At 38.6% G+C, this 14,575-nt stretch overlaps 1 protein-coding gene across 6 annotated transcripts in view; it reads left to right on the forward strand.

Annotated features, from left to right (window-relative positions):
• OXNAD1 (oxidoreductase NAD binding domain containing 1) overlaps positions 1 to 14,575 on the forward strand; it is a 48,973-nt gene that overhangs the window by 30,157 nt on the left and 4,241 nt on the right. For all 6 annotated transcript variants that reach the window (XM_023739536.1, XM_023739531.1, XM_023739532.1 and 3 more), the window contains one exon: positions 11,711 to 11,852. In XM_023739536.1, the coding sequence (XP_023595304.1) occupies positions 11,711 to 11,852 (142 nt within the window). The remainder of the gene's footprint in view (positions 1 to 11,710; positions 11,853 to 14,575) is intronic.

Raw genomic sequence — 14,575 nt, forward strand, 5'->3', positions numbered from 1 at the left:
TCAAATTTGTTAGAGTACAGTTTTTCATAGTATTCTGTTGTGATTCTTTTAATTTCAGTTGGGTCTGTTGTGATATCACCCATCTCATTTCTTATACAGGTTATCTGCTTCCTCTCCTGTTTTTCTTTTGTCACTTTGGCCAGTGGTTATCAATGTTGTTGATCTTTTCAAAGAACCAGATTTTGGTCTTGTTAACTCTTTCAATTGTTTTTCTATTCTCTATTTCATTTAATTCTGCTCTAAATCTTATTTTTTCCTTTCTTCTGGCAGCCGAGGGCTTCTTTTTCTGCTCTCTTTCTATTTGTGTCAGTTGTATGGTTAATGTTTTGATTATGGCCCTTCTTTTCAGATGTGTGCATTTATTGCTATAAACTGACCTCTGAGCACTGCTTTCCCTGTGTCCCAATGGTTCTGGTAGGATGTGTTTCCATTCTTGTTTTAGTCTATGAATTTCTTTATTCCATCCTTAATTTCTTCTATAACCCAGTAGTTTTTGAGCAAGGTGTTGTTCAGTTTCCCTGTGTTTGATTTTTTTTACTTGCTTTTTCTGTTGTTGATTTCTACTTTTATGGCTTTATGATCAGAAGAGATGCTTTGTAATATTTCGATGCTTTGGATTTTGTTAAGGCTTGCTTTATGGCCTAGTATGTGGTCTCTTCTGGAGAATGTTCCATGTGTGTTGGAAAAGAAAGTGTACTTGGCTGCTGTTGGGTGGAGTGTTCGGTATATGTGTATGACATCAAGTTGGCTGATTGTAGCATTTAGATCTTCCGTGTCTTTATTGAGTTTTTTTCTGGATGTTCTGTCCTTCACCGAAAGTAGTGTGTTGAAGTCTCCTACTATTATTGTGGAGCTGTCTCATCTCTCTTTTCAGTGCCGTTGGAGTTGGTTTTATGTATTTTGGAGCCCTGTTGCTGGGTGTGTAAATATTTATTATAGTTATGTCCTCCTGGTGTATTGATGCTTTAGTCATTATATAGTGTCTTTCCATATCCTTTGTGGTGAATTTTACTTTAAAGTCTGTTCTGTCAGAGATTAATATTACCACTTCTGCTCTTTTTTGAATGTTGTTTGCTTGATATATTTTTTCCATCCTTTGAGTTTTTGTTTGTGTCTTTAAGTCTAGGATGTGTCTCTTGTAGGCCGCATACAGACAGATTCTGTTTTTTTAATCCATTTTGCCACTCTCTGTCTCTTTATTGGTGCATTTAGTCCATTTACATTCAGTGTAATTATTGATAGGTATGAGTTTAGTTCTGTCACTTTGATGTCTTTTTTTGTGTGTTGTTGACAGTTTCTTTGTTCCACTTAATTTTCTGTGCTGAATCATTTTTCTGTATGCATTTTCTTTTCATGTCTTTCATTGTTGTTGATTTTGTATTTGCTGAGTCTTTATGTTTTACTTGGTTTTTATTTTGGTGTGTAAGATTGTAAGTTTCCTTTGTGGTTACCTTAATATTTACCCCTATTTTTCTAAGTTTAAACCAGTCTTTTTTTCTTTTTCTTTTTTATTGCCTTGACTTCCTCTCCATATGAAAAATCTATGTCTACGTTTTTTAGTTCCTATTATTTGTTTTAATGTTGTCATCTTTTACATATTGACATCTCTGTTTCTCTGTTTTCAGTGTTTAAGCTTTGATTTATTATTGTGACTTCTCTCTTTGGGTTGATATCTGGTTGCTCTATCCTGTGTTCTAGTCTTGGGTTGTTATCTGATCTTACTAATTTTCTAACCAGAGAACTCCCTTTAGTATTTCTTGTAATTTTTGTTTGGTTTTTGCAAATTCTTTAAACTTCTGTTTATCTTAGAAATGCCCTAATTTCGCCTTCGTATTTGAGAGACAGTTTTGCTGGATATATAGTTCTTGGCTGGCAATTTTTTTCCTTCAGGGCTTTATAGATGTCATCCCATTGCCTTCTTGCCTTCGTGGATTCTGCTGAGTAGTCTGAGCTTAGTCTTAGTGACTCTCCTTTGTAGACAACTTTTCGTTTTTCCCTAGCCGCTCTTAAAATTCTCTCTTTATCTTTGGTTTTGGCAAGTTTGATTATAATATGTCTTGGTGACTTTCTTTTGGAATCTGCCTTATGTGGGGCTTGATGAACATCTTGGATAGATGTTCTCATCTTTCGTGATATCAGGGAAGTTTTCTGCCAACAAATCAACAATTCTCTCTGTATTTTTTCTTATCCCCCTCTGTTCTGGTACTCCAGTCACTCATAGGTTATTCCTGTTGATAGAGTCCCACATAATTCTTCATTTTTTAACAAATCTTCTCTCTGATTTTTCCTCAGATAATTTGGTGCCAAGTGCTTTACCTTCAGTCTCACTAACTCTGACTTCCACTGCCTCAATTCTGCTCCTGTGACATTCTCTTCAGTAGTCTAATTCTGAAATTTTATTATTAATCTTCTGGATTTCTGATTGCTGTCTCTCTATGGAATCTTGCAGCCTATTAAATTTGTCATCATGCTCCTGAATATCCTTCTGAAGATCCTCTATTGCTTTGTCTCTGTGTTCCTTAGCTTGTTCTGCATTTTGACTCACCTCCTTCCTGATCTCTTGAAGAGTTCTGTATATTAATCTTTTGTATTCTGCCTCCAGTAATTACAAGAAATTATTTTCCCCTGCAAAATTTGTTGATTCTCTCTTTTAGGAGCTTGCAGAAGCCATCATGGTCTGCCTCTTTATGTGATTTGATATTGACTGTTGTCTCTGAGCCATCAATAAGTTATTATATTTATTTATTTTATGTTTGCTTACTTTATCCTAGCTTCTTTTTTTGTTTTGTTTTGATATGCCCAAATAGGCTGCTTGTGTGAGCTAGTTTGATTATTGGCACCTTTGAAGTGCTAACGTCCTGTCACCAGGTGGTTAGATCTGTTACTAAGTATGTGAGCACAGGATTCTGTTTACTTTTGTACAGATTCGGGTCAGGTGTCCAGGTAGTTGGTCACCACATGTGTGGTGCAGGCTCTCACCTACAGTCCTATACTGGCATGGGTGATTGCTATAGGCACAGGTATCTGGCTGCAGCAGGGGGTCATGCACTGAGCAAGGCAGGAGACTGATGGCTGCCCCTGTGTGTTTGGGAGGAAAGTGCCTCCCTGTTCCCTAGAGTGCATAGGTGAGTGGGTTTTGCAGCCAGACTGTGAACACCCAGTGCTGTTGGCTTTAAGGACTGGGGGGCACCACTTATTCTTGGACCCTTGTTTCAGATGGCTAGGTGTCGTGACTATAGCCACCAGTCCTCAGGCCCCTCATGTGGGTAAATGAAGACCCTGCTTAATGGGCAGAGCAGTGTCAAATGACACTGACAATGACAAATGTCACGAACCTGCCACTTCACAGCTGAAACAGTTGAAGTTAAACTTCAGGTATATACCCTGTTGTACTGTGGTAAGGAGGGCCTACGCTGTTAAAATGGGCCAACACAAGTCTATGCAGGGGTGAAAGGCACTAAAAGTCCGTGGACCTCTTATGCCTGTGCCTAGGCAAAGGAGCTGTACCTACCCTAAGTTCCTGGCTTAGGGGAGCCAGCAGATTATTTTTTCCCCTGTTTGTTAATTTGTTCTCTCTTCAAGGCTGGGAGAATGGCTCAGGGTGTGTGACGGATCCTACTTCCGGCCCAGGGTACTTGGCAATCGCTGAAGCCATCCCAGACTCATTGCAGAGCGAGGAGGAGGGAGGTAAATGGGAGAGAGATTTTTCCCAAAGGTGTTTTTGATCCACGTGGTAGGCCAGACGCAAGTGCTTACGTTTTTTCAGTTGAGAGCTGCTTTTCACTGGTTCTGGATGCCTGAGTAGACTCCCTACCTCTGGGTCTCTCTTGATGTGGAAAACACCTCCTAAGTGCCACCGCTTGCCTCACTGCACGCACGAGCTGATCCAGCCTAAACAGCTCCAGCTTCCACTGGGTCAGGTCTGCCAGCTCCTCGCTGCTTCCAAACTATCTCTCCCTCCCCCGCCACTCAGTCTGATTCCTCAGCTTTGCCTTTGATGTTCAGGGCTCCTAGATTGTCATATATAATTGATTCACTTGTTTTTTTGGGTCTTGGTTGTAAGAGGGACCACAGGAAGCTTCTGACTACTCTGCCATCTTGGCCCCACCTCCTTTTATTTCTTGACTGCTGCTTGCCTGGGTGTTAATTGTGGTTCCAAGTAAAATGAAATCCTTGACAAGTTCAGTGTTTTCTCTGTTTATCATGATGTTGTTTATTGGTGCAGTTGTGAGTTTTTTTGTTTTCTTATTGTTGAGGTGTAATCCGTACTGAATGCTATAGTCTTTAATCTTCACCAATAAATGGTTCAAGTCTCCTTCACTTTCAGCAAGCAAGGTTGTGTCATCTGCATAACATAGGTTGTTAATGAGTCTTCCTCCAATCCTGATGCCCCTTTCTTCTTTACATAGTCCAACTTCTCGGATTATTTGCTCAGCATACAGATTGAATAAGTATGGTGAAAGGATACAACCATGACACGCACCTTTCCTGACTTTAAGCCATGCAGTATCCTCTTGTTCTGTTCAAATGACTTCCTCTTGGTCTATGTACAGGTTCCTCATGAGCACAATTAAGCATTCTAGAATTCCCGTTCTTCGCAATGTTATCCATAATTTGTTATGATCCACACAGTCGAAGGCCTTTGCATAGTCAATAAAACACGGGTAAACGTCTTTCTGCAATTCTCTGCTTTTCGGCCATGATCCATGTGACATCAGAAATGATGTCCCTTGTTCCACGTCCTCTTGTGAATCCAGCTTGAATTTCTGGCAGTTCCCTGTTGATGTACTGCTGCAACCGCTTTTGAATAATCTTCAGCAAAATTTTATTTGTGTGTGATATTAATGATATTGTTCCATGATTTCTGCATTCTGTTGGATCATCTTTCTTGGGAATAGGCATAAAGATGGATCTCTTCTAGTCGGTTGGCCAGGTAGCTGTCTTCCAAATTTCTTGGCGTAGATGATTGAACACTTCAGGGCTACATCCATTTGTTGATACATCGCAGTTGGTATTCTGTCAATTCCTAGAGCCTTGTTTTTCGCCAGTGCCTTCAGTGCAGCTTGGACATCTTCCTTCAGTACCATTGGTTCCTGATCATATGCTGCCTCCTGAAATGGTTGGGCATAGGTCAGTTTTTTGGTATATTGACTCTGTGTATTCTGTCCTTTTTCTTTGATGCTTCCTGCATTGTTTAATATTTTCCCTGTAGAATCTTTCAGTATTGCAACTCGAGGCTTAAATTTTTTCTTCAGTTCTTCCAGCTTGAGGAATGATGAGCTATTCTTCCGTTTTGGTTTCTGACTCCACGTCTTTGCACATGTCATTATAATACTTTACTTTGTCTTCTCAAGCCGCCCTTTGAAATCTTCTGTTCACATCTTTTACTTCATCATATCTTCCATTTGCTGTAGCTACTAGACGTTTAAGAGCAAGTTTCAGAGTCTCTTCTGACATCCATTTTGTTCTTTTCTTTCTTTCCTGTCTTTTTAATGACCTCTTGCTTTCTTCATGTATGATGCCCTTGATGTCATTCCACAACTCATCTGGTCTTCAGTCATTAGTGTTCAACATGTCAAATTTATTCTTGAGATGGTGTCTAAATTCAGGTGGGATATACTCAAGGTTGTACTTTGGCTCTCATGGACTTGTTCTAATTTTCTTCAGCTTCAGCTTGAACTTGCATATGAGCAATTGATGGTCTGTTCTGCAGTCAGCCCCTGGTCTTGTTCTGATGATATTGAGCTTATCCATTGTCTCTTTCTACAAATGTAGTTGATTTGATTCCTGTGTATTCCACAGTGAGGTCCACGTGTATGTCACCGTTTATGTTGAAAAAAGGTATTCGCAGTGAAGAAGTGGTTGGTCTTGCAAAATTCTATCATGCGATCTCCAGCATCATTTCCATCACCAAGGCCATATTTTCCAACTACCAATCCTTCTTCTTTGTTTCCAACTTTTGCATTCCAATAACCGGTAATGATCAATGCATCCTGATTGAATGTTTGATCAATTTCAGACTGCGAGAAGTTGTAGATTTTATCATAGATCATTTAATTGTATTTATCTGTTAATTTCCTTCCCATTAGACTGAGCTTATTGAGAGCAGGAACAAAGACATACTTGCATCTTTGTTCCTCTAACTGCTTCCACAGTGCCTGTATGTGGTTGGCAGATGCTCTGTATAGAGTTTGTACAAGTGAATGAGTGAGGGGCTCTGAGTACTGCAGCAAAGGATTAAAGCATGTGGGATCTCATAGTATAGCATCGTCATTCAACCTCAGTTTGCATGTCCGCTGTGTGCTGGAGCACTGAGGCTACATCTGTAGATAGGACAGAGATGTTTTATATGGATATGTCTGTTTCACTATGGACCTAGGCTCCTCTTCACAGTTCTGCATATTCTCACTTCATCTGGGGTATAGTAGGTGCCTCAGCTTGGGGCTCCAAGAGTACTGTCCTCGTCTGGGTTCTTTAGAGAAGCAAAACCAGTAAAGTGTATAAATACATAGAGAGATTTATATCAAGGAGATGGCTCATGTGATTGCAGAGACTGGAACGTCGCAAGTCCATGGATCAGAATTGAGGCTTCTCTCAATTCATGTAGCTGCAGGGGATGGCAAACCCAGGATCGGCAGGTAGGAGTGCAGGGCTTTTGCTCACAGGCTGTGAAGATCAACGAATCCCAAAATTGGCAGGCAAGACTGCAAGGCTTCTCCTGATTTACATAGCTGCAGAGGCTGGCAAACCCAAGATCGGCAGGTGGGAGAGCAGTGCTCTTGCTCACAGGCTGTGAAGATCGACAATTCTGAAGATCGGCAGATAAGCTGATAGCTCAAGTCCCAACAACTGGAAGTCAGACGAATAGGAAGTAGCGGCAAGATCCAGAGCGAGCAAAAAAGCCAGAATGTCTGCTTATATTCAGATGCAGGCCACACTCCCAAGGAAACTCCCTTTCAACTGACTGACTACTCAAAGCAGATTCCATCATGGGAGTGATCACATATAAACACTGAGAGTCATGGCCCAGCCAAGTTGACATACAGTCTTAATCATGACAAGTGCTAATGCTGCAGAGGGCATTTTTAAAGTTGTGTGTGTGTATGTGTGTTTAAGCTTAACTCTCTTGAAGAGCTGTTTTATTAAATATGTATTATGCATATTTTCTTAAATTCATTCAGATGGGGGTATTTATGTTGTTTGAATTGTGCTGTATCTTGATGAGGGAGTCCTTTATTCTGAAGGTAGCTTTACACTTAGTGAAGAAGAGATCTGTTCACTTGCCTGAGAGAATGATCTTTCTCAGCAATATAGCAGCAGAGGGTGCTAGAATTCAGGTGATGAAGCAGAAATAGTAGTTCATTGATTGATTTATTTTTTTAACATGGAAACAGTGGAAGTGCTGTGTACCTCCTCTTATCAGAGAGGAACTGTGTTAATAAATGTTAACTGTAGTCTGTTTTAAAATTTTATCTTGTCTGAAATTAAAGGGAAATTAAAGTGTTCATGGAAAAGAGTCAAGTGAAAAATAGTCAAAAATAGAGTAGGGATCGGTCTTAGGCTGAGTTCTCCAGAGGTGCAAAACTAGTGATGATATATAGAGAGAGAGAGAGAGAAAGAGAGAGATTGAAAGAGAGAGAGAGAAGGAGGAAGAGAGAGATTTATTTCAAGGAAATGACTCACGTATTGGTAGAGACTGGCAAGTCCCAAATCTGTGGGTCAGTTGTCAGGCTGGAGGCTTCTCCTGACTCACATGGTTGCAGGGGCTGATGAACCCAAAACTGGCAGGTCAGACAGCAGGCTGCTGGCTTACATCCCAAGAACAAAGGTCAGAGGATGACGAGTTGGATACAGGATCCAGAGAGGGTGAACTTTGCCAGAACATCCATATGTATTGGATATAGGCCACACCCCCAAGGAAACTCCCCTTCCAACCAATTGGGTGCACAAAATGGAGGATGATTATATGTCCACCAAACCACTGAGAATCATGGCCTAGCCAAGTTGACACATAACCTTAACCATCACAGGACTTTTTTGGAGCACTTCAATCCAAAACTGGCTTTTCTTTTTTTAAATAAAAAAATGACTGGATATTTAACGGCATAGATTAGAAGAGAACATCTTTTGAGGTCATAGATCAAATCAGTAGAGAACATCTTGTGCTTTTCGTGTAAGACTGTGGGTATGAAAACAACTGGGGAAAATGCTATTTTTTGGTCTTTGATGGCTGACAGACATCTGGGTTGGATATTTGAGTTTCCTAGATAAGAGGATGAGAATGTTTTGTGGTCCTAGATTCTAATAATTTTTCTTTCCTTGGTATGTGACTAGGTTTGTCGCAATTCCTAGAATCCTCATCAAATAAAAGGGTTTCTGTGGGATGGATTTAATGAAGACTTGAAATTATAGGGTCACCATGAGTTGGAATCAACGCAGCAGCAACAGGTTTTTTTTTTGTTTGTTTTGTTTTGAAACCAAGAGTTCTACACTATAGGAGTATGGTTAGAAGAAAAGAGGGAAACAGGATGAGACTTTAGGAACTCAGAAGGCCACATCAGCCTATTTGATTTGGCGACTGCCAGTAAAAGATATTTGTCCTCCTTTCTGCCCTCCCTTTATTTGCACTACTTTCTTTTAAACAGCTTTATTGAGATATAAGGAGCCCTGGTAGTGCAGTGGTTAACTGATCAGCTGCTAACTGAAAGGTTGGTGGTTCAAACCCACCAATCACTCTTCAGGAGAAAGATGTGGCAGTCTGCTTCCATAAAGATTACAGCCTTGGATACTGTATGGAGCAGTTCTACTCTGTCCTGTAGGGTTGCTCTGAGTCAGAAACGACTCTCAAAGGCAATGAATGGGTCGTGAGATTGAGATATAATGCACATATCATAAAATTGACACACTTAAGGTATACGGTTCATTGCAGTCAAATTTTGGAACATATTCATCATTCCATAAAGAAACACTAACCTATTATCAGTAATTCCTTACCTCCTCTCATCTTCCTCACCTTTAGATAACAACTAGTCTACTTTATGTCTCTATAGATTTGCCTATTCTGGATATTTCATATAAATGAAATCATACAATATGTGCTCTTTGTGCAACTGGTTTCTTTCACTTAATATAATGTTTTAAAGGTTCATATATATGTTGTAGCATGTATCAGTACTTCATTTCATTGTGTGTATATACCACATTTGTTTATCCATTCATCAGCTGATGGACACTTAGGCTGCTTCCACTTTTGGATTCTTACAAATAATGCTGCTATGAACATTTGCATACATGTTTTGAGTACACGTTTTCATTTTTCTTGGGTGTATACCTAGGCATGAAATTTCTAGTAACTATTATTAATCTTTTCAGATACTGCCAAACTGTTTTCCAAACTGCCTGCACCTTTTTACATTCCCACCAGCAATGTATGAAGGTTTTAATTTCTTCACATCCTCGCCATCACTCGGTGTTGTTTGTCTTTTTGATTATAGCCGTTCTAGTGGGTATGAAGTGGTAGTTTCTTGTGGTTTTGATTTGCATTTCCATAATAATTAATGATGTTGAACATCTCTTCTTCTGCTTATTGGCCGTTTATATATCATTTTTGGAGAAATGTCTATTCAGATCTTTTGCCCATTTTTTTATTTAGGTTATTTGCCTTTTTATTATGGAGATGTAAGCGTTCTTTATATAGTGTAGATATAAGTCCCTTACCAAATACATGATTTGCAAATATTTTACCATTCTGTGGGTGTCTTTTCACTCTTGATGTTCCTGGATTGGAAGACATAATATTGTTAAGATGGCATTATTTCCCAAATGGATCTGTAGATTCAAATATTGATGAAGTCTGGTTTCTCTATTTTTTCTTTCGTCACATGTACTTTTGGTGTCATATCTAAGAAACTGTTGCCAACCCAAAGTCAGGAAGATTTACTCCTGTTTTCTTCTTTAAGTTTATAGTAGTTTTAGCTCTTATATTTAAGTATATTATCTACTTTGAGTTACTTTTTTATGTGATACTGAGATATAGGTTCATCTTCATTCCTTTACATGTGGATATTCAGTTATCCCAGCACCATTTGTTGATAAGACTATTCTTCCCTCATTGAATTAACTGTGTATCTTTGTTGAAAATCATTTGACCATAAATGTGTGAGAGTTTATTTCTGAACTCTCAATTCTATTCCATTGGCCTGTATGTCTGCCCTTATGCCAGTACTACACTGTTTTGATTTGTAGTAAGTTTTGAAATCAGAAGTGTGAGTCCTCTAAGTTTGTTCTTCTTTTTCAAGATTGTTTTAACAATTTTAGGTCCCTTAAATTTCCATGTGAATTTTAGGATCAATTTGTCAATTTCTATAAAGAAGGCAACAGGGATTTTGAAGGTATTGATTGAATCTATAGATCCATTTGGGAAATATTGCCATCTTAACAATATTATGTCTTCCAGTCTAGGAACATGGGATGTCTTTCCATTTATTTCTATCGTCTGTAATTTCTTTCACCAGTGTTTTGTAGTTTTCAGATTATAAGTCTTATGTTTCTTTTGTCTAATTTATGCCCAAATATTTTATTCTTTTTTAGGCTATTTGAAGTGGAATTGTTTTATGAATTTCATTTTTGGATTATACATTGCTAGCTTATAGAAATACAATTAATTTTGTATATTGATCTTATATCCTGCAACCTTGCTGAACTAGTTTATTAGTTCTAATAGTTTTTTAGTATATTGCTTAGATTTTTCTATATATAAGATTATGTCATCTGCATATACAGATCATTTACTTCTTCCTTTCCAATATGGATACCTTTTATTTCTTTTTCTTACCTAATTGCAATGGCTAGAACCTCTAGTACATTGCTGAATAGAAGGCAAAAAGAGACATGCTTGTCTTGTTCCTGTTCTTAGGAGGAAAGCTTTCAATCTTTCACCATTAAGTATGATATCAGCTGTGCGTTTTCCATAGATGGCTTTTATCAGGTTGAGAAAGTTCCTGTTCCTTATTGGTGTTGGATTTTGTCAAATGCTTTTTCTGCATCTATTGAGAGGATCTTGTGGTTTGGCCTTTATGCTGTTAATGAGGTATTTACATTGATTGATTTTCAGATATGAAGCAAACCTTGTATTCCAGAGCTTTTTACATCTATCCATAAGGAATATTGGTCTGTAGTTTTCTTTTCTTGTGATGTCTTTGTCTGGTTTTGGTATCAGGGTAATACTGCCTCATGGAATGAGTTGGGAAGTGTTACTTCCTCTTCTGTTTTCTGGAAGAGTTTGTGAAGGATTAGTATTCATTTCTTAAATGTTTGGTAGAATTCTCCAGTGAACTCATCTAGGCCTGTGCTTTTTTTAATGGGGAGTTTTAAAGTTACGAATTCAATCCATTTACTTGTTATAGGTCTATTCAAGTTTTCTCTTCTGGAGTTAATTTTACTAGTTTGTGTCTTTCTAGGAATGTGTCCATTTTATCTAAGTTATCTACTTTATTGTCACACAGCTGTTTATAGAATTCTGTTAAAATCTTTTTTTGTTTTTTAAGGTTAATAGTGATGTCCCTCCCCCCTTTCATTCTTGATTTTAGTAATTTGGTCTTTTATCTTTTTATCTTGATCGGCGTAGCTGAAGTTTTGTCAATTTTGTTTAACTTGTTGCCCGTTTTTAAGATTGCTTCAACAATAGTCATTTATTTGCCTTTTCTTTTAGGGTTGATTTCTTTATCCCAGGAGTCTCTGTGGTTGGTGGATTCTCAATATGCTCCAGCCCCAGACTGCTAGAAGAAGAGAGAATAATAGAATTGGCAGTGAAATACACAAACCACCCTCCTGCTCTCTGGATTCACAATCAGGTGAGCAAACTTCCTGTTTAGACTTAGATCTTACTGCCTCTGCCTCCCACAAAATTTGTGCTCAGCTCACTTGATCCACCTAAGAAACCTAAGCTTGAGTGAAAAGGCTACATGTTCGCAAATAGCTCCCCTACATCCAGAATTCAGATTTCAGAAAAGTCAGAGAAGTAGAATCTTTTTGATATATTAAGGATGACTTATAGGTAGTTTGGGATCTGGAACTATCTTCTGTATCACCAGAAATCAACTGTTGAATATTATTTTAGAATTAAAGCATTTTATATTATATGTGAGTTTTTAAAAATTGGCCCTTTGTAGGTCATGTAAATGGTAAGTCTATAAATCAGATTATTTCATCCTAGCCATCCTAAATGAAAGGAATTAAATTATCTTTCTGTCATTATTTTGTATGGGAATATCTCTGATTCCATAACACTGCTGGTGCTAAATCTGTGATGTCATTGCCTGTCCTTTTTAGTCCCTGGAGAGCTCTCTCTGAGGGATTCTGAGAGGGAATCCACATTTACTGCTGCTCATAACTCATGCTTCACCGCAGATTGCAACACAATTGTAGATAGGCAGCCTGTTCATCACCCACTAGAACTAGAATAACAAAGAATGGAGTCAGAACATTCTGCTTGGAGACGCTTGTTTCCTTTTTACTGCCGTCCTTTTCACGTCTGAGTATGTCTTCTGTATTTACCAATGACCTCTATCTCATCCCAGGCATTTCTTGTCACCTCTACCAAAAAGGAATGGACCAGTACAAATATGGCTTCATGAACTCAGCATTTTTCTATTCTTTTCCTGGAAGTCATAACAAATCAACAAAAGCAAACAAAACAAAAACTTCAGTTTTATTTTCAGCAGAACTCAGAAACAGATGCCAGTATTCCAGAGAATAGTTGTAGGAGCCACGTGGGAATAAGTACAGAAGAGAGCCCAGCAGTAGCAGATCTCAGAGAGCACAAATGAGAATACACACTGGGGGCTGGGGGACAAACACTGTAGCCCTTATCTGCAAAAGAGGGTGTGGAAACATGGCTGAGCGAGTGGCCGTGGAAATCCCACCTCAGCACGGTTAGGTTCACTCAGGAGGCAGTGTACGTGGCGAATCACATAGACAGGCCGTGCTTGTAGGAAGCAATATGTCCTCATAGTGGCTGAAGAGAACTTCTGTGTTATGAAAACCAGCTAGCTCAGGATACTATCTTGACCCATCCCCGCTCCTTCCCCCCATATGGAATCTTCTTGCAAATAGTTGATCCAAAAAAAACCTAACTCATTTCAATCTCATGAGAGAAGACCAAAATAGATGGAAAGACACATTGTGTTGATAGATTGGAAGACTGAACGTAGTAAAGAAGTCAGTTCTCCTCAAATTAATTGATAGATTTAACATATCACTAATCAAAATCTCAGCAGTAGTTTATGTACAAAAACATGTAGACAAGCTGATTCTGAAATTTATATGGAAAGGTAAAGGAACTGAAAAGCTAAAACAATTTGAAAAAGAAGAATAAAGTGAGAGGACTCACATTGCTCAATTTTAAGACTTTAAAACAAAGCTACAGTAATCAAAACAGTGTGGTACTAGTGAAGGGATAGACATAGATCAATGAAACAGAATAAAGAGGTCAGAAATAGATCACCAAAAATATGGCCGTTTGATTTTTGACAGAGGTACTGAAGAAAATCGATGGAAAAAGAGTAGCCATTTCAACAAATAGTGCTGGAACAATTGTACATCCAAAAGCAAAATAAATAACTTAGACCTAAACCTCATGCTGTATACAAAAACTAACTCAAAATGGATGCAGATCTAAATGTAAAACATGAAAGTATAAAATATTTAAAAGAAACCAGAAAAATCTTCAAGACTTGGGGCTAGACAAAGAGTTCTTAACACAACACCAGAAGCAAGAGCCATAAAAGAAAAATTGATATATAGGACTTCATCAAAGTTAAAAACGTTTGCTCTGCAGCTCTGCAGAAGACACTGTTAACCCAGCCTAAGACAGCGGTAGTTACATGGATCCATATATGTTTTAAAAAATTCATGGAATTATATGCCAAAGGAAAAAAGTCAATTTTAATAAAAATTTAAAAAATCTATAGTAGTATAAAAAAATATTCTTCTTGTAGTGTATGTGTCAAGTTGTATCTGTTCAGGATGACCCCAGGTGCTTACCTTGGCATTTCCATTCTAAATATAGCCTGTCACATTTTTACTCTCCAACCTTCTGAGTCTCTCCTTAGGTATGACCTCAGGTGCCTCATTTCCTTTTAGATTCTATGTGGATTTTGTATCCATTACTATCTGTATGCTGTTTTCTGAGTCTCTAAAATATGCTGCTTGGGGTGGGACCAGTGAGGTGTCCACATGCCCTTTGCTCAGTCTTTAGCACATGTTCAGGTGAGCCTAGCCATCCCTGTCCCTACTGCTGTGAGTCCTCTTCAGCTGCCCTCAGCCTTCCACGTGACCTGACCTGGTCCTGGTCCACAGCTCCCTGCTTGGTTTCATGCCTCATTGGCATTTCAATGAAGGAATTATTCTTAAAAGCTGTAGAAAATCTCAAAGTGGCATTGCTTGAATGCGTATACTAATTGTAGTGCCTGCGCTACACTGCCCAGTGGGAGTTGCAGACAGCCTTTATGAAGTCAGATTTTTCTTGGAACCATTCTCAGGTGGCTAGTTTCCTCCTGAGAATTTGTCTTATTAA

This window comes from Trichechus manatus, unplaced genomic scaffold (assembly GCF_000243295.1).
Source record: "Trichechus manatus latirostris isolate Lorelei unplaced genomic scaffold, TriManLat1.0 scaffold00136, whole genome shotgun sequence".
Classification (NCBI taxonomy): Eukaryota; Metazoa; Chordata; class Mammalia; order Sirenia; family Trichechidae; genus Trichechus; species Trichechus manatus.